Source organism: Stigmatopora nigra, chromosome 5, assembly GCF_051989575.1.
Source record: "Stigmatopora nigra isolate UIUO_SnigA chromosome 5, RoL_Snig_1.1, whole genome shotgun sequence".
Taxonomy (NCBI): Eukaryota; Metazoa; Chordata; class Actinopteri; order Syngnathiformes; family Syngnathidae; genus Stigmatopora; species Stigmatopora nigra.
In genome coordinates, this window is record NC_135512.1 from 156,948 (window position 1) to 180,456 (window position 23,509).

Genomic DNA, 23,509 nt, shown 5'->3' on the forward strand with positions numbered 1-23,509 from the left:
AATTAATTATCTAAAACTTTATCACTACTGTCCTGTAGGTTGCGGTTTTCCATAGAACACTTGGTTAAGGGATTTCATATATTTAAAGGTACGACTTAATAATGATACTTTCTTTAGTAGTACGTTTTAAAAATAGCTTCCTTATCAAACTAATATTAGTAGAGATATAGTTGTAGTACTAATAGTAATCAAACTTTGTTACTAGTTTTGACGTAGAATCATTATCAGCAGTAGTATATCATTAAAATAACCTAATAAGCCAAAAAAAAAACCCGCTTCCTTTTCCACATTTTTATTATATGATACTAAATTGCATCTCTAATAATACAAACATCGACCATAAAAGGAGTGTTGTGCTTGGGGACGACTGCTTCTTTCCCGTAAAGTTTCGCCGGATACTTTTTTCCAGGCGAAAAAAATCATTTGGCACATCCGGACTTCTAAATATATTGTTTACTAGCAAATACATACTCAACGCAACGTGATGTTTTTTTTTTTTTCACCTCCAGAAAATTTCACAAAAGCACGACCATTTTTTTTGTTGACTTTTTGTTGTTGACACACACGCACGCACGCACGCACGCACGCACGCACGCACGCACGCACATTCACGCACATTCTGGAAATACGTAATTCACGTGAGATTTTGTCCCGAGGTACTGTACGCAAACACAAAAGCACTCACGACAATAAGTAGCGCGATCGTCACGCGGGCGGAACGTCGACGAAAAGGTCGCTCGTGACACAGAGAGGTCGCTGGCGACCGATCAGCAGCACTTCTGAGGTAGCTGGCCCGGCGGTTTGTCGCTCAACTTGGCGGTGTTTACGCCGGGGGCGGGCGCCACCTCCACGTCCACCCGCTCGGACATCTTGACGCAGATGATGTCCACCAGGCGCTCGAAGACCTGCCGCACGTTGATGTTCTCCTTGGCGCTGGCTTCGTAGTACTCGAAACCTGACAGAGGACCACGACAAAAGGTCAATGGCGGCCCTCAGACGTTCCATCTTCTTCAAGGCTGTTTGCAGGCTATTTGTCACAACCTTCACATTCCCGACTCACTTTAAGGGTCACTTTCTTTACATTAGGTCCTTTTCTATTGATTTTGGGTGACTTCCTTCTACTGTGCAGTATCTGTCACTCACCATGGCCATAGCACAGTACTGCTTGTTAGCATCAGGACGGCTAATGTTTGCGCAAAAGCACCCCGGGGTGCTCGCTACTGGTGATACGCCATGTTTGTCAAGTGGGAAGAAGAAAGTCAAGCATGCAAAGGAGCACAAGACCCAAACTCCGCCCACTTGATCAGGACTTTGTGGAAAGTACTCAGAGACGGCCTTCCCTTCGCGGTCATTTCCTGTGGATTCGGGGTTACCGGCTAGCCAAACCGGCTAGCCAAACCGGCTAGCCAAACCGGCTAGCCAAACCGGCTAGCCAAACCGGCTAGCCAAACCGGCTAGCCAAACCGGCTAGCCAAACCGGCTAGCCAAACCGGCTAGCCAAGCTAGCGGCCGGAATAGGGTAAAAGCGCGCGCTCTCACCCAATTGGTCGGCCAGGTGTTTCCCTTTCTCCGGCGCCACCACTCGCTCTTCGTCCATGTCGCACTTGTTGCCCACCATGATGACCTGGGCGTTGTCCCACGAGTACGTCTTGATCTGCGTGGCCCTGCGAGACGACGACCCAAATTGGTGAGACACCGCCCGCCGACGGACGCTCGGAGGCACGCACCAGTCCTGCACGGCGTTGAAGCTCTCCTCGTTGGTGATGTCGTACATGAGGATGAAGCCCATGGCCCCTCGGTAGTACGCCGTGGTGATGGTGCGGTAGCGCTCCTGGCCGGCCGTGTCCTGCGCGGGAAAGGTCGGGGGCCGCCCACGGGTTAACTTTTGGAGCCGGGGTGAAGGCCAAGTGGCGGACCCACCCACCCATATCTGCAGCTTGATCCTCTTGTCGTTACGGTAGACGGTCTTGACCTTGAAGTCGATCCCCACCGTGCTGACGAAGGAGTTGCTGAAGGAATCGTCGGCGTAGCGGAAGAGGAACGAGGTCTTGCCCACGCTGCTGTTGCCGATGATCAGCAGTTTGAACATGTAGTCGAAGTTCTGGTCCGAGCCGTCCCGCTGCCCGTAGCGTTGCTCCGCTTTGGCCATCTCCTCGGAAAAAAAAAAAAAAAAAAAAAAAGGACTCACTATTTTGGACTCATTTTGAGGCTTTGCTTTTGTCAAAATGGGCCCAGAGTCGAGGCCTCCGCCGGGCCATTTTTCTCATGAAACGCCCATAGCCCTTCATTCTCATGTAAATTTAGAGCTATCGTGTATTTCTCCAATATTCGTTCAATGCGATGCTTCGAAATTTATAAACAAGCGAGTGTGAAATAGCCAACGAATGGCAGCCGTTTTCTTGGGTGCGTTCACGTGCCGTTTTTTTTTTTTGCCTTCTGTATATTGACGCGTAAAGGCGCGTGGCTATTTTTGGTGCGCGCGTGCACGCGCGGCAGATGACAGCCCACGGCGTCTCCATGGCAACTGAACACCTGCTGAGGTTTCCTCCAAAAGTGGCAAAGGCGAATGACAGAACAATCAAAATGGAACATGACATCGAAACATATAACATAACGACAAAACGACCACGACGACGACGGTGATGATGATGATGATGACGATCATGATGAAGAGGAGCGAGTGAACCTCCAAAAGCATTCGTACCTCTGCTGCTGGGCGGGTCTGAGGCGCGCGCGCGCGTGTCCGAGGCGTCCGTTTGTCTGTCTGTCTTTCTCTCCGTGTATCTTCCGTCTGTCCGTCAGTCCTTGAAGGCAACACTGGAAGACGCTTTGCAGAGGGCCTTTCAAAGAAAACGACAAGCCCCCACTAAAAAAAAAACAAAACACGCAGACACACTCACGCGCGCTGGCTGGCGCGCGGCCTGAAAAGGGCGGGAAAGGTGTCCGGCCGGAGACGACGAGCCAGTGCGCCCGCGGACGCCGAGTGGAAAAAAGCGCGCGCACGCTCGGCCCCGCCCAGTCAGATACCGTGCGCGGTCACGTAGGCATGCAGGTGCGCGCTGGCTCGGATGACTCATTCATTCACCTTGTGCGCGTGCCCGAACAGCGGGAGCGTCCCAAAATATCGTCATTATGGAATGCCTCGTATTGGGGTGCCATTGACAGCGATAGACGTCCAATCAGTTAAGCTAGGAAAAATGGCTGTTTTATCTATTTTTTTCAAACATTAATGATGACATATATTATCATAAATATAAGAATCTGAAGAATAAATATTTGAATTTTCAATTTGTGAAGTACAAAAGGGAAATACATTGAAAAGTCCCCAAAAGTCAGGCGAGAAAATATTGTATTGAATTGATTTATTCAACAAGTTCTTTCACGATTGGCATTTTTCATCCAAACGGGAAGGAGCCGAGTGGGCGCAAAAGTTGCCGCAAACCATCACGTAAAACAAGTGTGCACTTTTTAATTCTTCACTCCTACCAAAATGTTCAAACACGGCAGGTGCGCCAATTCCTCTAGCATTAGCAACATTGGCTAACGGCTAACTGTCAACTAATGCTGGACCCGACGATGGCTAACGCTGTGAGCTTTGTCATCCAAAATTTCAGTGAGCCTAGAATGCTAATCAAACAGTGAAGCGATTAAATCAAGGTGCTGTGTGAGTGACAAATGGACTATTCTTCAACAAAACAGGTCTCATGGTTAGCAGTGGCTAAATGTCCATACGTCTTAGCAAGGGTGGCATTTCCTAATGGCTAGTTTGTCACGTCAGCGCACTGACGTTTTAGGACAAGAGCTGGAGCGTGACGCTTCCCGTGTGCTTCTTCAAGATGGCCACGGCCTGCTCGTGCGTCACCCCCTCCAAACTTTGCCCGTTCACCGACAAAACTTGATCGCCGCGCTTGGGAAAGCCCTCGGTCGCCGCCGCCGCCGCCCCCTAAATGCGCGCAAAAATAAACGTCAGCATCACTCGACAACGGACATTGTTGCCGACCGTCTGACGTAAATCACGCAAACACACATGGTTGCATCTTAGCCAAGTATGGGTAGCAGGTCTCACACACACACACACACACACACACACACACACATTTAGCATGGCTAGGAGGACCTTGTTGAAGACGCTCTTGACGTAGATGGGCAGATCTCCGTGCGCGCTACCGACCCCACCGACCACGGTGAAGCCAAAGCCCTCGCCGCTCTTCTCCACCACGATCGTACGTCGATGGAGTCCCCTGAGAGAGGAGGCGGAGTTAGCGGAGGCGGAGTTAGCGGCGGCCGAGGGTCAAGCGAACTCCATCGGCGATGGTGGCTACTCACAGCGTTTGCGCTCGGTGGCTTTGCGCGTTGACAAAAGTGGACTGGCTGGCCAAATTCTCCACCTGACTCAATATGGCGGCCATGTCGGTGTCCCCGATCACCTAGCGAGCAAGCGCAGACGTTTCCGGGTTATTTCAACGTGAAATTTTGGGCGGGCCTAAAAAATAGCAGCGCCAGCTTTGGATGGCCGCTAAAGGACAACTGTTCTGGCGTGGGGGTGCTTGTGCGCGCGCTCACTCAACCTGGAGACAGACGTTTCCCGTGCTTTCTTTCAACATGTCCACCACTTCTTGGTGTGACTTGGCGTCCACCGATCGGCCGTCGATGCTGACGATCCTGTCGCCCACCTGGAAGGGAGGGGGGAGGGAGGGTTAGGAGGAGGGTCACTGGGAGGGGCCAACCTGGCAACCCGGCATGAAAGCCAACTCACCTTCAGGCCTTGCGTCTTGGCCGCCGCCCCCCGATCTTGAATCATGGCGATGAAGACGGGGACGTCCCCCAAGGGACTGCCCCGCCCCCCCGCGATGCTGACCCCCAGGGAGTCACCGGCCCCCTAGAGGAGGGAGGAAGAACCATCTTGATTTTTTTTCATGGCATTGTGCTCAATGTAAATGACCACGTCAACATTTTGACAATTCAATTAAAAAAATAGGAATATTTAGAATATGCGAAGCTCACCCGGCTGATGCACACCGTTCGAAGACGCCGCCCACCTGTCAATCCAGCCACAGACAAGGTTAGCCGCTAGCTAGCTAGCTCGCAAAGCAACAAGCAAAAGCGCAAGTCACCCGCATCCTCGGGGCCACCGTCATCTTCATCTGTTCCTCCTCCTCCTCCTTCTCTTTCTCCTTCTTCTTCTTCTTCTTCTTGTGACGTGGCGCTGGCAGGAGGCGTATCCACGCTCCAACTTCTTCCGCCGTCGTCAACGGCGTCCAACTGCAAAGGGCAAAAGGCTTGAAACGGAGCAGAAATTGCCGGGGGAAACGTACAGGACCCGTGACCCGCGTCCACGTAACGGACGAGAGCGGCAAAAGGATAAGCTGGCTTACCGCTTGAGAGGAAGCGGGCGTGTCGGAGCGCCGACGCCGGCGATGGCGCCGGCCCGGGCCCCGCCCCTGGCCCCGCCCCTGGCCCCGCCGGACCGTGATGACGGCTTTGGAAGACGGGCGGCGCAAGGCCGAGATGGCCTCCTGGTGAGACGCTCGCCGGAGGTCCACGCCGTTGATCTGCGGCGGCCGGATCATACCCGGATGATGGCGGTGACCCAGCCCGCTGGTCACCCCGCCCGCCGGTCGCCCCGCCCGGCCTACCTCCAGAAGTTGATCGCCGGGCCGCAGGCGACCGTCTTTGGCCGCCGCTCCGTCCCGGTAGACTTGGAGGATGACCACGGCTCGCTGAAGAAAGAGAGAGCCACCCTTTCAGATGAAAATGCCATGGCCTTGATTTGGAGGGGGGGGGGCGTCAACGGGGAGGAAACTCACCAGGCGCGTGTCCCGCCCACCCACCACGCTGAGGCCCAATCCCGAAGGACCTTTGCGGATCTCCAAGGTGGTCTCCCGGCCGGGGAGGAGGGGGTCCTGCTCCCGGGAGGCGGGGCTGCCTGTCGTCAACAAAATCAAAGTCACTTGATTTAAATATGGAAGATTTTGGCCTCAATTCCTGATGCTTTGGGTGACTTTTAGTTCATTCGACGACACAATCAAGTCACTTTCTGGTGATTTGGGGCCTTTCCGCTCTGACCCAAAATGGCCGACAAGCTCTGTCGGAGACTCCACAGCCCCTACCCGTTTTGACGACATCCTCGTCGTCGGACGGTCCGCGTGACCCGTCGCCCTCACGTGGGGCGCCCGTCGTCGGGCCGGGAAGCGTCACGCTGGGCGGGGCCTGGTCGTCCTCCTCCTCCCGGTCGTCGGGGAGGCGGGCGGCCGCGCCCCGGGGGCTCTCCGGCTCCTGCGCCAGGTCATGGATTGGGTGTGACACTCGACAGACGTCCGATCCATTTGAAGCGGGAAGATGGCAGCCAGTGAGCGTCCGGCCCGCTTCAAATGGATGGAAAACCCAAGAATGGTGGACGACACGTCAAATGTGCCTGACCGAATCTTCCCCAGAGGGGAGGCGGAGCATGTCGCCGTCCGGCGGGCGTGGCCATTCCACCGGGACCGGCCCCTCCTCCTCTGGCGGCGGCGGCGAGACGCTCCGACGGGAACGGGACGCCGCGTCACGGTGGGCGGGCGGCGGGGGCCTCTCCCGGGGAGGAGGGGGAATGGGGGCCGCCCTTCCGTGGTCGTCCCGAGAGAGCGCCGGTCCGGGTGGGAGGAGTTGGGCCTCGGAGGCGGCGCTCCTGACCGCCGACGAGGTGGCGTTCCTCTGCCCGTTCACCTGTGGGCCAAAGAAAAAAAAAATGAGGTGACAAAGGTCAAAGGCGACGGGCAATGGCTCACCTCCGTTGACCGTTCGCTGACACGCGGGCGTCCGTCGGGGCCCCGCGGGCCGGTGGCGCCCGGGGCGCGGTCCGGGGCGTGGGCCGGGTCTCCGCGTCCCGCCTCCACGGACGGGGCTGTGTCGCCGCGGCCACCTGCGAGCGCACGTTAGCCGGCGACACTTTGACCGACTTCCGGACCGTCGCCAGGACGGCGAAGACGGCGAGGACGCAACGGGACGAGCCGACGCCACCCGAGCGGTAGTCGTAGCGGAAAAGGGCAGCTAAGGGGTAGGTACTTGGGGTCACTTCCTGTTTCCTTACATAGATTCATTTTTTCCCCTCACTTTTTATTTTTGGGCCCAAAAAATAAGGATTTCATTTTAGGCTTTTTAACCAATTGGGGATTGGTTCTTTGACAATTCCATTGGATGCGTACGGAACAAAAAAAATTGGACTGAAATTAGGGCGGCATTGTACCACAACATTAAGGACAAATTTTGCCAGCCTTCATTTGAAAAAAGTTGTCCAAAGCCGTCAGGCTAACAACATTCCGGCGTCCTATCGTTCAAAGCGCGGCTCAAATAAAAGCGCCTGGAAAACACCGGCGCACCAGGACGCGCCGCGGCGTCTTCCCACATCGGCCCACGTTGACTTACGACCGCGGCAAACGGACGCGGCGGACGGACGCGGCGGACGGACGAGCACGGCCACCGACTGACCTTTCCTCGGCATGCTCCCTCCCGGCTCGGGTCTGGCCCAGGATGCTACATCCCAACGCCGCAGTTCATGCGTGTGCTTGCGTGCGTGCGTGAGCTAGCACTGTATCAAAAGCCCCCGCCCCTTAACCTGAGCGGCGCCCCCCAACCCACCCACCCACTCCCCCGCTCATTCGCCGCAGCACGGCGCGATAAGCTCGAGCGCGTTAAAAAGGGAAAAACCTGGCAGAGGTGTCAAAATAAATTCATTTAATTCAAGCCATGCGTTCATTGGATGAGCGTGCTGACCGGATACGCCCACTCCCAAGAGTAAAGCCCACCCACCCTGGCGTTCATTTCAATTCCAACGTGTCGGCCGTCAGTCCGCATCACTTCATTTCGGGGCACCTTGTTTTTACTTTGGGATAACTAATAGTTGATTTTGGGACATTTCACAGGCCATTTCCTATTCATTTGGCTGGACTTCCCGTCGTCCGAACACTCGATTGATTGGTAAAATGGGGTGGGGGGTGTGGTCAGAGGAGGCCTGCAAAGAGAGGAAAAAAAAAAAGGGGTTCAAGGCCCAAGATGGCTCTGCACGGAGCCCAACGTGGTGTGTGTTCTCACGAGATATCACACGCACGTGGAACTAGATGAGTAAGGAGCGCCAACGGACACGGCTGTTATTACTTGGTGGCCATTTTGCGTCAGGGCCATCGGATCAAGATGACAGGAAAGAGACTCGTAATACCCAAACATTAATAACAACCGGTGAACCCGTGACAACGGGAAGGTCCCCAAGAAAAAAAAGAAGGAAAAAAAAAACGGGAAATGGTCAATAAATGGTTGAAAATAAAAAGGAAGGACAGGTAGGGAATGCCCTTAAATCCACAGGAAATGGCCTCAAATGACTAGGAAGTCACCTGGAAATGTCCCAAGTCAATAGGAAATGACCCAAAATACACAGAAAGCGTCGGGCTAAACGCCCTCAAATCACGAGACGTCAACCAAAGCCACCAGGAAGGAAGTGTCAAAGCCAAAACAACCGGAAGTCAACTCCTAAACTAAAAAGGCCTATTTCGTTTCCAAACAAAACGGAGCTCGTTCCAATTCAAATGGAGCGACGGCGGCGACACGGACCTTGGGGGGCCTCCGACTGCCCGGGGGGTCTGTAAGGAGGCGGGTCCCGCAGTGGGGGCGGGCCCAATCTCGCCATCTGCACACATAAATAAGACGGGATGTTGACTGTGCCCCCGCTGGCCGGCCGGCTTACTTCCTTTGACTGCGCCTCGGTGTACGTACCCCGGGGTTAGCCGCCAGGCTCTGGACGATAAAGAGCACGGGACTTTGGGCCGACTTGATGGCGTCCACCGCTTCTTGGTGAGTGGCTTCTCGCAGATCCACCCCCGAAACCTGCGCCCGGGGCCAGAGCGATAAAAAGTCCGCTCGAGTTGTCCCAAAATGGACAGGAAGGAAGTCAGCAAGAAACCTGGAGGATCTTGTCGCCCGTGCGCAGCACCCGGGCGGCGGGGCTCCCGCGGACCACCTTTTTGACCAAGATTCCCTTCAGCTCTTCTCCGTTGCGCAGGCGCTTGATGACGCGCCCGCCGCCCACGATGCTCAGGCCCAGGGACTCGCCGCGCTCGGGACGCACTTCCACCCTGTGGCAAGATGGCGTCAGGCCGTGGGGGGAAAAAAAAAACAAGCCCAAGGCAAACGGCATTACCTGCGTGGGGGCCCCCAGTGACTGAAGTCGGGGGTTTCCTCGCCTTCGCCCTCCTCGCGCTCGGGAAGGTCCCTTCGTCGAGGAAAAAAAAAAAAAAAAAAAAAGGGTGTGTTAGCGCTAGATCCAAAGGGAGCGCCCCAATAACCAATGGCTAACGAGGAGCAGTTGCCACCAACGACACTGAGACGGAGTTAGAACCCGGGGCAAAACAACAGGAAGGCAGCCATTGGGGGGGGGGGGGGGTTGCTGGGTGTCTAACCTGCGCCCTCTTCTGGTGGCAGCGAATCCTCCGTGACTCCCCCTCCTCCGCTTCTCTTCGGTGTCAATCGCCCTGTTGGACACAAGCACGCGGGCAGTCGCAATTAAAGTTCTAGGTTGCACAAATGACCGAGAGGTGGCGACAAAAACAACGCGAAGAAGAGGAGGAGGAAGCCTCACCTCAAGTCCGTCGCGCCGACTTCCGGATCGGCGTCCTCGTCCTCATCCTCTCCTCTGCCGCTCTGTCAGGGAAATAGACCGGGGATGGGTCGCCGTCATTTGGGCCAAGTTTCCCCGGTTGTATTTTGTGGAGGAAAAAGTACCATACTTTTGGCAAAAGATATGTATTCAGCAATTTTTTCCAAAGATGATTGAAAGTGAACCCCTTTGTTGTCATCGTACAAGGACAATGAGATTGAGGGCTTCACTTTATAGTGTACACATAAAAAAATGACATACAATAAAAATGAAATAAAGGTAGGAAAGTGGTTAAGTAGCAAGCAGCATGTCATGTGATAAGGCTGTCAAAGCTCCACCCACCCACCCACCTACCGACGGGCCCACATCAACCTCAACTACCTTTCATGTGGGCCGGCCATTTTAGATCAGAATAATTACAGCATATGATCCTTTTAAAAAAATAGGATTATTGGGTAGTCATTTGAAATGTGTCCTTTTTAGTGTCTTACATTTTAAAAATGAGATATCTTCTCAAATATTTTCTCTCAATTTCATCTGTTTTTTGGTTGTTGTTTTTTTAAATGACCAAAAGTTGAATTATTTTTGAAATGAAAAGTGCAAGCGGAATACTCACTTGAAAAGAGTTTGGGCGCTCGGGGGAAGGCGGAGCTTTTCTTCTGGCCTCCTCCTCTTCTTCATGCTCCTCCTCTTCCTCATCCACGGCCATCTCGGCCCCTTCGCCGAGATCCGAATAGGGGGCGTCAGTGAGCGGCTCCTCCTCCTCCTTCCATCCTTCTTGTTCCTCCTCTAGCTCCTCCTCCTCCTCCTCTAGCTCCTCCTCCTGCTCCTCCTCCTCCTCCTCCTCCTGATTTTCCCGCCACCGTCCTTGGTTAAAGTCACTCGGGGAACCCTGCGAGGAGGTCAAACACACACACACAAGACGATGAGCGTCCGTCGGTCCCGCCCTCCCGCCACTTTGAAGGCGCATAAAAAGAGCAAAATGCCGTCTCAGCACTTGGCTGACGACGTGGTGCGTATTAACTGCCGCCTCCTCCTCCTCCTCTGCCGCCGCCGCCGCCGCACTTAGGCTAATTTCCCGGCGCGGCCTTTCCGCCTCAGAGGCGAAGGTACGGTCAAGTGGACTCCGCCTGACCATCCGCCCGGCGTCCTTTCCGTCAACGCCACCAAAACCGGAAATGTCCATTTGGACGGACCCATGTTTCTTGGCCGTCGGTGGCCATTTATTTAGGATTTTGTTTTTTGGGGGGGCGGGTATAGTTTGTCCCGGATGACTTCCTGTACTTTTGGGTGACTTTCAGTCTCAATGTCCAGTTCCCTTTGAATGAATTTTGTCCATTTCAGTGTCTCTTTCAGTCACTTTCTAATCCAATTGGAGTCACCTCATTGCAATGAGTTTGGCGCCTTGCCGGGTCACTTCCTTCCTCCGTACATTTTTGAGACGTTTTTTTCTTTTTTGGGGCAATTTTGAGGACCATTCCAATGAACGATTTCCAGGTGGAGGTTTTCCTTGGGCCATCTGGTGGAAGTGAGGCCACTTCCTGCGGCAGGCGGGTGACCTAATACTGCGTCGGAGCGTCCGTGACAGCCGGCGACCGTTCCCTCCCCTTCTCCACTCCACTTAAGAGTGCGGCGGCGGTGGCGGCGGCGGTGGCGGCGGGCGACGGCGGCAAAGGCGAAGGCAATGTTGTTGAGCTGATGGAGCACTTTGCCACGTCCCGACATCTCGCTGACTCAGCCGGCGGAAAGGGGGAGGAATCAAAGGAGGAGGGGCCGGGAGACGCGGGGGAGGTTGGCGGAAGGTCAAACGCTAAAGCGCCGCCGACCAAGAACAAGTTGTTGGGCCAAAAAAACACAAGAAAAGGAAGACGTGTTTTCGTTCGCTCATAAAAATGCGTTTTCTGGAATTGTGGGCGTGGCCAATGGAGCACAAAGAATGTCACAGATTGGCCGTGTTGGAGTGCCAATGACGACCTCAAATATTTGGCATGTCAATGGTCAATGGTTTTTGGCCCGGCAGTCCAAAATGGGTGCGCTCCGTGATTTTGGTTCACCCGAGATGTGTGTGTGCGTTATTTCAACCAAAACAGTCGGGATGGCGATGACGCATGTCAATCATTTGCCAAGTTAAGAGGGAAAGCCACTCACCACCAGCGGTTTGCGCACGCCCAGTCGCACGGCGCCGGGCGGCGCCCCCTTCAGGACGTCCACGGCTCGCCGCAGGCTCATGCGCGCCAACGAGACGCCGTTGACCCAAACCAACTGGTCGCCGGGCAGCAGGGCGCCGCTGCGTTCGGCCGGGCCGCCCGCCACCAGGGAGCGGATCACCATCACGCATCCGCTAGGGTCCAAGGGGTCCTGGTGGGGGCAAAAGGTCACAAATCTAAAAAGCACAAAAGGACAGAAGGAAAACTAAAAAGAAATACCCTTGTTTTCCCAATGGCCTTGCGGAAAATAGGCCTTTTGGACGAGATGCGATCCCAGGGCAGCCGCCAGGCGGCGACAAACACCAAGTGACGGCGAGCCTTTGTACCGACACTGGTTCTCGGCGCCGGCAACGACGGCGGCGAGCGTCCAAGTCACATTTCATTCCGAAAAAGAAAGAACGTGGCCAGACTTTCCAACGCTTTGCACGCCGATTGAGGGAATGGACATTTGACGTTTAAAAAACGTGGCCAGGCGTCAACGTTTTGAGGTGACGGACGCTGGGCGGCAAAGATACCAGTGAGCAAAGGCCCAGCCAGTTGCCCAGCCAGTTGCCCAGTTGCCCTGCCGCCCGCCAACGTGTTAGAGCGCTGGCTGCCAAGTGTTGTATTTTTAGAGGCGCCTTTTGGGCTACAGGTGATGGCGCTCCGCCTACTGAAGCTCTCGCTTGAATTTTGGGAACTTTCCGACAGGGACCTTTTGGCAGCCCAAACTCGTCAAACGTTGGCCTTCCCCACCCGCCGTTCGCCCGCTCTTTTTTTTTTCCCGACACGCATTCGGAAGCCGGCGTCCAATCCGTGGAGACCGCAGGCAATCTTAAAATATTACGAGCCCCCCCCCCCCCCCCACATTGGGCATATTTTTTTTTCGCAGCCCACCACCAACTTTGACCCATTGACGGCGGAGCGACTTGGAAAGCTTCCAAAAAAAAATCCTGCGCGCTAAGCTAGGCTCCATCGTTGACACCCAAAAAAAAGTGTCTTTTTTCACATTCACTTCCAACAGTTTGGAAATTGCAAATGTTCAAAATGTTGCGATGAAGCCATTTAAAAATGGGCATCGGTGAGCCAACTTGAGGAAGAAGAGGAAAATGGGGGCCCCCCCACCCCGGGTCATGTCATATTACTCCTAATCATAATATTGGAATTGTTTCTTTCCATCCACTTTAGAGGAAAAGTGTTTAAAATGTGAAAAAAAGTAGGTTGAAAATGTATATTTGATGGAAGGAGGGAAGGAGCTCCCTGACAAATGAAACATTCATTTGCTCCAGCAATGTGAGGAGAAGGAGGAGGAGGAGGAAAAGGAAGTTGGGTGAAAATGAAAAGGGATAAGCCCCGCCCACCCGCCCCCTCCTCCTCCCCCCGCAGGTGTTGCATCCCACCCGGGACTTCACCTGGAGTTGGCTCCCAGGCTGGGGAAAGGAGGGGGCGGGGTCTCGGGAGCTCAACCTACGCCTAAAGACACGGCGCTAAGAATGGCCCGCCTGCCCGGGAGGGAGGGAGGGAGGGAGGGGGGGAGGGGGAGGAGCATTGATTTTTTCTCTCTCTCTCTCTCTCTTTTTTTCGCTTCTTTTGAGAGAGGACGAGCCAATTACCTGGTAGTCCAAGATGCTGAAGCCCAGCCCTCCGTCCGCTTCCTTGGACAGCTCCAACACGTCCACCGAGCGAGACCACATGGCGAGCTCGCCATCTTCTTCCTCTTCCTCTTCCCTTTCAATTTGCGGCTCCTCCTTCTCCACCTGCCGTCAGTCAAAGGGTGAGGAGTTAGGGTTAAATCAAGCCCACAAACCCCCAAATCTATGGCAAGTACCCCAAATCAACAGGAAGCGAGCGTCAGTCAGGTACCCACCTGCCCGGTCGGAGCTCCGAGCGCCGACGTCAGCTTGGCCTCCAACTGAAAAAGGTCCCCGTGGACAGATGGGAGGGATCGGGAAGCCGCCGCCACGGAACCTACGTCGTCCAGGGCGCTGCCGCGCCGTTCCCACTCGCCGTCCAATCTGGCGGACGCGGTCCGCCGGCAGCAGACCACGGTGAAGGGGGGCGGAGCTTCTTTGAGGAAGGACAGCACCTCTCGACGAGACATCCCGTGAAGACGGGCCTGGTTCACCTGCCGCGTAGGCGCTAACGTTAGCCGCCACCCGGACCACTCGTGGCGCCCTTTGACTCTGTCTGGCCCTAGGCCGCCTTCTGGTGGTCACACTCGACTTTGGTACTCGCATCGGCGTCCAAATCGGACGTCCGCTCGCCGTAGAGCGGCTCGGGTGGGCCGAGGCGGGTGGCGCCACTGACCTGGAGCAGCTCGTCCTCCGGCGCCAGGACGCCGTGGCGATCCGCCGGCCCGCCGGGCGCCACCGACGAGACGTAGTGGTGGCCGTCGAAGGAGTCCAACTCCACGCCGAGGCGGAGCGTGTGAACGGGGAGCAACTGCCGGAAGAAGAAAGACAAAAAAAAATGAGACGCGAGGTCACACGCATCACGTGAGGTCGCCGCCATCGCCATTGAAGGAGGAGGAGGAGTCACCTTGGAGGATCTCTGCAGCTGGGCGTCGTCGTCTTGGGCGGTGGGGTGCAACTCCATCACCTGGTGGAAACACACATTTGCTTTTCTCCGCTCCCCAGTTCAACTACCCGGGATCACTTCCTGTTTGTTTGGGGGTCTCACCAGAACTTGGTAGTTGGGACCCACAACTTCCTGCCACTCGGCCTTCAGATCGGAGCCGGGATCTGCACACACACACACATTGGGGATAGATAAACGTTTGCAAAATGCCACAAAAATCAACTTGAACCAAACAAATTAGGCCTAAAACAAAAGGAAGTGAGCAAAATAAAAGCCAAAAGCAAGAGGAAGCAACTTGGAATAAAAGGCAAAAATCAACAGGAAGTCCGCCACAAACCCCCCCTCCCCTCCTCCGGCAGCGGTTGCCACGGAAACCTGGCCGTCCAACCGACGTCAGTCTGCTGTTGCTGAGCTGGCTACAAAATAAGATGAAGAAAAAAAAATGGCAGCGCTTTAGATTAAATTAGCATTGCTAAACGCCGCCCGGCCGTCATTAATCTTCGCCGTAGGCGAGAATAAAAATGCCGGACGCGCCACCGCCGGCCGGCCGCGTGCTAATGGCTAGCACTTAGCGCCCGGGACAGATCACGCTTGGAAAAAGATCCTCCTGAGAAAGTAACTCTGTCATTAGTGGCAACACTTTTAAAGCTAACTCCCCCCCCAAAAAAGACTCCCATTGGTTATCTTTATTCAAAATTAACCCAAAAATGGATTGTACGGCCACTATTTAGGAGTCCTAAAAAGTCTTTTGGGGTGCTTTTGGCGCCAGCGTCAACATTGACGGCAAAATGGAGGGAGAGTTGGCGTCACGTGAATTTTTTTGGAAGGTCTCCAAGACGCGTGGGCTGCGCGGAAAAAGAAAAAAAAGCGCACGGGGGTTCAAACACAACAAAAACAACACTCTACCATCAAAAGATTCAAAATATACTGACTGACAAAGTGGACTGGCGCCGTCCGTCACTATATCGAACCAAAGGCGTTTGCGAGCACGTCTCCTCACCTCGGTTGACGTCATTGTGTGCGTCCAAATCCGCCGAGCCCGTTTTTAAGTCCGCTGACCTCCGAGGCGACCCCGCAGAAGACTCTGCCGAGAAGAAGAAAAAAAACCCACGCACAATATGATTTAATAACCCAGCAACATCTTTCTAAAGTACAACAGCCTGAAAATGCCGCATAATGAGCGGGAATTCACACAAAAATGGACAAAAAAGACCCGAATAGGTCCCAGAATTGACAAAAAGTGAGCCGGTAATTCCAAAAGGAAGCGACCGCCCCGCCCGAAGCAACTGGCGAGCGACGTATCGTGACGTACCGGCGAACGACGAGTTCTTCTTGCGGACCAGCGTGAGCAGCACGTTGCGCCCCGTGCTTTTCATCACGTCCACCACTTCCCCATTGGTCAGGCCGTGGAGACTGACGCCATCCAACTGGACGGGGCGACGCGTGAGGGTGCCGCGGAGGGCCCGGGCGGAGGGGACGGCCATTTTTTCTTACCGCAATGAGTCGGTCGTGAACTCGGATGTTGCCGCTTTGATGGGCGGCGCTGCCCGCCACCACGTTCTTGATGTAGGCGCCCACCGCATCTGTGGAAAAAGAAAGAAAGAGAAAGGACCACTGACCCAAAACGTCCTACTGCGGCGTTGCGTGCGAGAAAGAATCCAAGTGAGCCTCAAATGCCTGATAATGCCTAAAAATGCCCAGGAAGTGAGCCCAAATGATTGTCTGGGACCTTGAGCGCTGAGGGGGTTGTGTCCGATGATGGAGATCCCCAAGCTCTGGCCGTCTTGTTTGGCCAGCGCCACCTGGTGGATCTCGTAGCCGTCCAGGTTGGGCTGATTGACAAATACAACAAAGCAGAAATATCAGCCCCACCCCGGAGGCGCCGGCCCCGCCCACTCGCTCACTCACCGTCTTGCCAGCCCGTGGCGGCGGAGCGATCACGGGGGCGGAGTCGGGCGGCGGCGGCGGGGCCCTCACGCCACGCGGGTCCCTGGCCACCAGCAGCACCACGTGGGTCCCGCAGGCCCGCAGCGCCTCCGCCGCCTCGTCGCTGCCCAGCCCCTCGGCGGGCGTGGCCCCGATGCGAAGGAGGCGGTCTCCCGTGCGGAGACGCCCGTCCTGAAGGGCCGGTACCCCGTGAGGACGGGGAGTCCGAGGGCGCCAGCCCACGCCACCTACCCTGTCGGCGGCGCCGCCCCGGAGCAGCGTGCGGACCACCACGCCGGCGTTCTTGGCGCCCACCACGCCGAAACCCAGACCCGAGCCGTCGTTGGTCAGCCGGATCTCCTCCACCTCGGCCCACTCGCCCTGGGGGGAGCGGGGAATCAGGCCGCCCGGAGGTCTCGTGGCGTCTACGCCACTTACCGTGTCCACGTCCGGCGGCGGCGGCGACGGAGGAGACCCCGGGAACGGCGGGGGCGGCTCCCTGTCACGGGTGGGGAGAAACCGGGGCAGAGTCACGATGAATTTTCAAAAATCATATCATTCAAGTAAAAGGCGGCATGGAAAAAACAATTTTTGACATTTCTACTGATGACTTTTTTTTTTTTTAAAGGCGTGCTAAGACAGTGGCGGGAGGGGGTGGGGCAAAGCTTGGGCCTCGAGCGCCACTGTGGGTGGTTTGGCGGGGGCGAGGCACTTTTGCCCAAAGCCTTCGGTTCGACCGATCCAGCCGAGCTGACAAACTTGAGGGAGCGGGGGTTGGGCTGAAATGAGCACCACCTGAAGCCAATCCACTGATTGCACTGGCAGGACACTTAGTATTGCAGAAAAGTTCCTCTTTAGAAATTGAAAGCACTCACTTTTGGCCTTTTCTTTTAAAATACTATTGCCCAGCCCTGTTAAATAAATGCCGAGTCTTAGGGGACGCTATATCTTTCTTTATATGTCCAATGGTTCAATTTCTTTGAGGCTCCCCCTCTCTTCAATGGTCAAAGGTTTGCACTTTAACGGCCCACGTTTGAAATAGGTCCCCAAAAAGGCTTGATTGGCTCCTGACCATTTATAGCAGGCACGGATGGGAGGTTTTGTAAAGATAGGTGAAAAAGTTGGATCGACGGGGGTTGGGCCAACGTGGGTGGAGGGTGGGGGCTGCTTTTCCTTCCAACCCATCCAACAGCGATTGAGCTGAAAAAGTTGAAGGTGTGGGGGTTGGGCCAAAAGAGAAGCACCTGATGCCAATCCACTGATTGCACTTGCGGGACACTTAGTATCGTGGAAAGTTTCCTCTTTATGAAAAGCTGCCTTTTGTGGAATCGCAGCTGGGTATCATGAAATGGGTGAAATATATTTCAACAAAGTTGCTCTTAAATAAGTTGAAATGGTCAAAGGTTTGCACCTTGGTGGCCAATATGTCCAAAAAAAGCTTGACAGTTTAGAAGAGGCAGGGCTGGTGTTGCAAATCCACCCAGCACATACATAGGTGAAAAGTGGAATGGAAGGGGGTTGGGCCACACAGGGGGGGTTTGGGAGCTTTCCCTTCAAGTCATACAGCAGCCATCCAGCTGACTGACTGACAAACTTGAGGCAGCGGGGGTTGGGCTGCACAAAGCACCTGGCGGCAATCCACTGATTGCTCGCAGGACACTAGCTATTGCGGAAAGCTTTTCTCTTTAGAGATTGGAACCAGAGCCCCTCGGACTGACTTTTGCCCTCTGTTTAGTTTTCCCACCTGTAGGCCAAACAATCACTCAATACTTTGAGCACATATAGTACTGAAGCCACAAATGTCGAGGCCTTTTCTACTCCACTTTTAAAAACAACACGGTTGGGATGCCCGGCCTACATTTTTCACCAAAACCCCTCTGACATTTTTGGCGAGCGTTAGTACCTGCGCTCCCTGGCGACGGTCATTTGGACCGTCCCGCCGGGTTCTTGCAGCAAGGCCAGCGCCTGGGCTTGACTCACGCCGGCCTCCAGGGGGTGCCCGTTGACGGTCAGGATCTGATCCCGCGCCCGGAGGCCACCGTCCCTGCGGCGCCACCCGGTGTCGGGTCACGGCAACCGAGCCGGGACGAGAGAGAGAGAGAGCGCGGGGCTCACCTGTGGGCCGCGCCCCCCGGCTGGACGTGTTTGACGAAGACGCCGTGGCCGCCGCCGCTTCCCGGGTGCAGGCCCACCACGCTGAAGCCCAGACCGCCCGAGGGCGGGCGGGTCAGACGCACGTGCTCCGTTTGCCGACCCTGAACCGGCCGTCGGGTTTCCGTCAGCGGGTTGGCGTCGGCCCGGACCACCTGGCCCGTCGTCGTCGTCGTACTCACGCCGGCCGCCGCTCTGATCCACCGGTCGAGGAGTCGAGGCGAGGGCGGAGCCCCGAGGGCGGGCGCGTCCGTGCCGGCGCCCGCCGGCGTGGGCTCCTCCGTGGCCCGGTCACGGTCGCCCTTGGGCGGCGTCGGGCTCAACTGCAAAAGAGACAGAAAGGCCAAAAATGAAGAAAAATGACGGGAAAAGTAGCCCAAAGAGAGGAGGAAAAGCAGCCTAAAGCTGCTCCAATCACATCAAATTGAACATGCGAATCATTTGGACGTCCGGTGAAGCGGAAGTTGTCGGTGTGAATCCCCGACCACGTTCCAGACACCGGCCGGAATGAATGCGCGTAAAAATCAACCTGCTTCTTAAAGGTAATGTACCAATGACCTTTCCTCTGGCTTGGTGTGGTCGCGTGGGCGGGGCTGGCGCCGAGCGGCCGTTTGTCAAAGCGGGACGGCGCATATTAAAGCTTGATTGATCCGCGCTCGGGAAGCCCGGGCATAAATAAAGCGGCGCCGACGCCTCGGTGGACTTACAGTACAGCGAGCGACCTTGGCGCCACTTACAATATGAAGCCCGCCATTATCTTAATTTGGAGCCGCCATTGTTTATCGGCCGGGCCGCCGCCGCCGCGGAATACTGATGCGGGGCGCCGTGCGCCATGGTCGGGTCCACAAACTATTTTCCCACTTTGGAATGGAACGGACACATTTTATAGATGGAAAATCAAAGGAGTTGGGCTCGGAAAGTCCCAAAATATAAAACAAGTGAGCCAAAATCCACCAAACAAAAAGGGAATTGCGCTAGAAATGCCCTAAAATCAAATCAAAATCCATTTTTTGGTCCCACCTGCTGCTTGCCGGGTTGGGCGACGGCACGCTGCAAAGCCAACACTTGCGCAAAGAGCGGACTGTCCAGGATCTCCTTGAGCGCCGCCACCCGCAGGCCGTGGCGCCGCCACTCTTCCCTCTCGGCCAGCTTGGCCCCCAGTCGCTCCAGGGCCGCCGCCGCTCGTCGGCGCTCGTCGGGCGACACCGCGGCCACGGGAAACCGCTCGCCCGCGTGGTACAACATCTGGCCTCTTTCTGGAAGAAAAAAAAAAGCCACGTCAGCAACAAGCCATTGACACCCGTCTCGTCTTAAAGTTCACAGTTTCTCTAAAAACATCCTTTTGGAGGGATGCTTCAAATTTCCGACAGCAAAATGATGCTACTTGTCCTAAATGAAGTAGTACTGTATTCAGCGGTCAGCTGTTGAACAAAAAAAAAAGCGCCCCAAATTGTGCCAAAATTTGACCAAAAATACATTTTGAATGGACCTATTCATTTCCATTGTCCAAACATGAAACTTTTCCTACAATTTCTGTCATATTCCCATAATTCACTAGTCCAAATGTTCACATAAATAAAGATGACAAACTTTAAGGGTTATATTTTGAGAAAGAAAACAAACAAAGCAGCCAAATTCGAGGAAAAAAAAACATCCAAATATTCCATCTGGCAAAATGCTACTTTATCTACGCCGGTTTGACTGTGTCATACTTTGCTACTTTCGACGGAAGTACACAAAGCATACCTTGGCGGGCATTTACCTTCACGGAAGTGAAACTACAAAGGTCAACGGAGTGTGGGGGGTGGGGAAAGAGAGACTCTTGTCCGTATATATGTCAAATAAAAAATCCACTTTCCAAGACACTACAGAATGAACGTTGACAATGTTCTCGGTAAACTTTATGGATTATGATCGCATATTCAAATGGGCGTGGTCCTTTTGGACCAGCAGGTGCACCAAAACACCCCGACACACCAAGAACAAGTCAGAACAAAGCAAATTAGCAGAGAAAACTAACATTGGAAACGTCACAAGAATTGGCACTAGCGCGAAAAACGGACCGAACCATTCCAACTTTTGCCAACATTCACAATTCTTTCGACTCGTCGCTACAGGCTAACTTAGTGGCAACGCGAGCCACAAAAACCTCTCGTTTTTAGTAGTTTTTACACGAATTACACACTGATAACACACAGCTAACATTTGACGAGTGAAAAACGTCGACTAGTTATTGTTTTAAAGCATTTGGAGCGGATGCGAAACTTACGTGAAGTGTAGTCCTCTCGGTGACTAGGTCACTTTAAATGCAGGATTCACTGACCATGGGAATTCTCGCAACTCTTCTTTGACGATAACAGTGACGGGAGAAAAAAAGACACGAACCAAAAATGCAAGTAAACATAAGTTATATTTTGAAAATACGTAATAATGTTAAAAACTGACATGTGAAAATACGCAGCAATATGCCAACTCACTGCTTGATTTATGTTGCGCTGTTTGCGAGAGGGAAAACTTGAGAATATACTTTCTTCCCGGCGCCCTTGAATGTGTCGCGCGGTGACGTCAGTGAGCAGTCATGTCGCTGGCAAGTTGGCGCCGCAATATGTGGTCGTTTTTGTTGCTTTTTTCCTTTTTTGCCGCCTTGTATCAGACGCTCGTCGTGCCAGAGGAGGCCGACAGCTGCGACAACCTTAGACTTGGACAATATCCTTCTCATAGTTCGCCCGAATGGCTTTATGTCCTCGGAAATCGCAAATGCTAACGACTAGCATGAGCTAGCAATGAGCTCAAATAAGACGTACATTAACCGCAGCGGTGCTAAAAAATGTTGCGTTGTCCCGGAATTCGAATTAATGACACATTACATTTAAAGTCAGTTTTACGTTCACAACAAATTTAAAGATATAGTTAAAATTGATATTCACCTTTATTGCAGCACGTATATCATGGCAGGGCATTTAAATGTTGCATATACACAAACCAAACAGATTTTTAAAAAATGAAATTGCGGGTCCATTTCGGGGCACTTTGACGTCACTTCCTGTCGATGTTGGATTAATTCTATTTAAGGCATTTTTTTTGGTTCACTTCCTTGGGGCAATACCAGGTCACGTTGAGTTTGTGGGTCGCCGCCTCTTGATTTGATGTTTTTTTTTTTGGTAAAATTTTAGGTCCCTTCTGGTTGACATTTTGAGGCGTTCTTGATTGGCTTCCTGTCTATTTTGGGTCATTTCCTGTAGATGATTTCTAGGGATGTTTTTGTCCAAATATGATGGAGCACTTTGCCTCCAAAGCCTACCCCAGTTTGGCCTTTCCTTGACAGCAGTCGTCACGTACCTGTGTCGAGAGCCAAAGATCGACGACGCCACGCAGGAGGCGGAAAACTGCCGAGACGCGGCGGCTCGGGGTGGGCGTGGCCGACTGGCCGATGTCCTACGCTTGCCGGCGTGGTGACGTGGCCCCCGTTGGCTAATGTTGTCTTCTCCTGCAGTGGAGTGTCTCCCGGCTCCCAACGTCACGTGCCGACTTTCCAACGGGACGGAGTTTCGCTTCAGTGGCGATGAGGTGGGATTTTACCAAACGGTCCCCTGTCGGAATGTGTGAGTACACCCAAGAGAAGATTAGAAGGAAAAGAGAAAAAAAAAGTCCTATTGGTTTTTGGATAGCTCTTTGAAGTCTCTTCAATGAAGAAAAGATGAACACGCACGCACGCACGCACGCACGCACATCATCCTAAGACATTGGACAATGTCAAATGTGTCCTCAGAAGGACTGGCTTTTAGCATCTTCTTTTTGTGTCCTCAGGAGCGGCTACTCGTACAAAGTGGCGGTGGCGCTGTCGCTCTTCCTGGGCTGGCTGGGCGCCGATCGCTTCTACCTGGGCTACCCGGCCCTGGGGGTGCTCAAGTTCTGCACCGTGGGCTTCTGCGGCATCGGGACGCTGCTGGACTTTGTCCTGGTGGCCACGCAGGTCGGTGGCCTTCCGTGGTCGGGCTGAGACGGCTCACGTGCTTTCTCTCACCAAAGTGTCCCCCGCAGACGGTGGGCCCGTCGGACGGCTCCGACTACATCGTGGACTACTACGGCGCCCGCCTCAGCCGCCTGCCCGTGACCCGGGACACCTACCGGAAGCCGCACCTCTCCCTCTGAAATAAAAACAAAAAAAAAACTAATGGAAAGCTTAAGATGGAACATTTAAACGTGGGTGACCTCCCGCCGTCCATGGGTCCGTCCCTCCGTCCTTTTTCTCCCCGGAGGCCACACGCATCGGACGTCCGAAGTCGGCGTCACGGAGCGACGGATCGGACGTCCGGCGCCGTCCACGGGGGCCGACGAGTGAGCACAGAAAATGAGCTGCTCTAAAGTGACCTCGTGTTTTGAAAGCATATCCGCTCCAACGGAAATGTCCATCGCCGTTAAAATGGCTGCTGAGGAGGAGGAGGAGGAGGAGGAGCTGCTGTAAATAGTCAAGCACCAACATATTTATCAATAAATCAAGAAATTGTAAAAAGATGAAACAAGGCCTGTGTGTGTGAGCGTGAAAGAATTGTTCACACAGTGTTTGTAAAGTTGCATTTTATTACCCTAAGGCTCTGGGGTTTTAATAAATGGTGTCATGGTTCAAATGTGTCAATAATGGTGGATTTATTTTACAGATATTAATTTGTGCTTCAATTGTGCAAATGAATCAAATGCACCAAGATCAAGGGCTTTTCAATGAATGGGACGGATTGCAGCAAAACCAACACAAGGAAAGCCATAAATAGCCTAAAATTTGGAGAAAGTGCCACAAAAAGAATCCCTCAAAGTCAACCAAATGAATGGGGAGCATTCTCCCAAATGCATCCTTTGATCACTAACTAGTTTTTAGAATGAATTGTGTGACTCGTGCTATTCAAATGTGTTTTTTTTTGTGGTGCATCAAAAAGGAGGGGCGAGAAGGCATTGTGTTAGCATCTTTATTGGCTTGTCTTTACGTTGCATAGAGACGCTTCCCGCCGAGACGGGAAGTCACCCAGGGACAACGTGGCCCAACGGGAAG

The 23,509-nt window shown here is 53.9% G+C and overlaps 3 protein-coding genes across 8 annotated transcripts; 1 reads left to right on the plus strand and 2 right to left on the minus strand.

The window, feature by feature from the left end:
- Positions 1–276: 276 nt before the first annotated feature.
- Positions 277–3,032, minus strand: rab3b (RAB3B, member RAS oncogene family). The gene is made up of 5 exons (XM_077716570.1): positions 2,705–3,032; positions 1,925–2,149; positions 1,728–1,846; positions 1,540–1,664; positions 277–955 (listed from the first exon to the last, which is right to left on the minus strand). Exons 2-5 carry the CDS (start codon positions 2,147–2,149, stop codon positions 768–770), a joined length of 657 nt encoding a protein of 218 aa, XP_077572696.1. The 5' UTR covers positions 2,705–3,032; the 3' UTR covers positions 277–767.
- A 313-nt stretch (positions 3,033–3,345) lies between these two features.
- patj (PATJ crumbs cell polarity complex component) lies at positions 3,346–21,485 on the minus strand. 6 transcript variants are annotated; one of them, XM_077716562.1, is made up of 40 exons: positions 20,943–21,070; positions 20,735–20,810; positions 19,486–19,721; positions 18,648–18,788; positions 18,430–18,569; positions 18,218–18,358; positions 16,567–16,813; positions 16,297–16,506; positions 16,118–16,220; positions 15,883–15,971; positions 15,701–15,815; positions 15,389–15,472; positions 14,491–14,552; positions 14,350–14,409; positions 14,119–14,253; positions 13,784–13,936; positions 13,679–13,723; positions 13,425–13,568; positions 11,774–11,983; positions 10,464–10,517; positions 10,242–10,418; positions 9,608–9,669; positions 9,429–9,500; positions 9,170–9,241; positions 8,933–9,104; positions 8,746–8,856; positions 8,584–8,659; positions 6,768–6,901; positions 6,421–6,705; positions 6,111–6,276; positions 5,808–5,926; positions 5,637–5,720; positions 5,376–5,552; positions 5,115–5,262; positions 5,005–5,039; positions 4,757–4,879; positions 4,569–4,673; positions 4,327–4,427; positions 4,118–4,241; positions 3,346–3,943 (listed from the first exon to the last, which is right to left on the minus strand). In XM_077716562.1, the coding sequence occupies exons 3-40, from the start codon at positions 19,708–19,710 to the stop codon at positions 3,791–3,793; spliced, it is 4,854 nt and encodes a 1,617-aa protein (XP_077572688.1). In that variant the 5' UTR covers positions 19,711–19,721; positions 20,735–20,810; positions 20,943–21,070; the 3' UTR covers positions 3,346–3,790. The 6 variants fall into 6 exon arrangements, with proteins under 6 accessions (XP_077572688.1, XP_077572684.1, XP_077572685.1 ...); XM_077716558.1 differs by lacking the exon at positions 20,943–21,070 and adding an exon at positions 21,393–21,425 and having other exon boundaries at positions 18,430–18,788; XM_077716559.1 differs by having other exon boundaries at positions 18,430–18,788; positions 20,735–20,807; positions 20,943–21,104.
- tm2d1 (TM2 domain containing 1) lies at positions 20,821–23,093 on the plus strand. Its single transcript, XM_077716571.1, has 5 exons — positions 20,821–21,171; positions 21,801–21,874; positions 21,959–22,067; positions 22,273–22,438; positions 22,507–23,093. The coding sequence occupies exons 1-5, from the start codon at positions 21,044–21,046 to the stop codon at positions 22,615–22,617; spliced, it is 588 nt and encodes a 195-aa protein (XP_077572697.1). The 5' UTR covers positions 20,821–21,043; the 3' UTR covers positions 22,618–23,093.
- Positions 23,094–23,509: the final 416 nt, after the last annotated feature.

Coding starts and splice junctions, on each gene's coding strand:
- patj (XM_077716560.1), bottom strand. CDS start 19,710: ATGTTGTACCACGCGGGCGAGCGGTTTCCCGTGGCCGCGGTGTCGCCC. Junction 4,880..5,004: donor GAACGGTGTGCATCAGCCGG/GTGAGCTTCGCA, acceptor TCCCTCCTCTAG/GGGGCCGGTGACTCCCTGGG. Junction 4,674..4,756: donor CCAAGACGCAAGGCCTGAAG/GTGAGTTGGCTT, acceptor CCTCCCTTCCAG/GTGGGCGACAGGATCGTCAG.
- rab3b (XM_077716570.1), bottom strand. CDS start 2,149: ATGGCCAAAGCGGAGCAACGCTACGGGCAGCGGGACGGCTCGGACCAG. Junction 1,665..1,727: donor TTCAACGCCGTGCAGGACTG/GTGCGTGCCTCC, acceptor GTCGTCTCGCAG/GGCCACGCAGATCAAGACGT. Junction 956..1,539: donor ACACCTGGCCGACCAATTGG/GTGAGAGCGCGC, acceptor GTCCTCTGTCAG/GTTTCGAGTACTACGAAGCC.
- tm2d1 (XM_077716571.1), top strand. CDS start 21,044: ATGTCGCTGGCAAGTTGGCGCCGCAATATGTGGTCGTTTTTGTTGCTT. Junction 21,172..21,800: donor GACAACCTTAGACTTGGACA/ATATCCTTCTCA, acceptor AGCAGTCGTCAC/GTACCTGTGTCGAGAGCCAA. Junction 22,068..22,272: donor ACGGTCCCCTGTCGGAATGT/GTGAGTACACCC, acceptor TTGTGTCCTCAG/GAGCGGCTACTCGTACAAAG.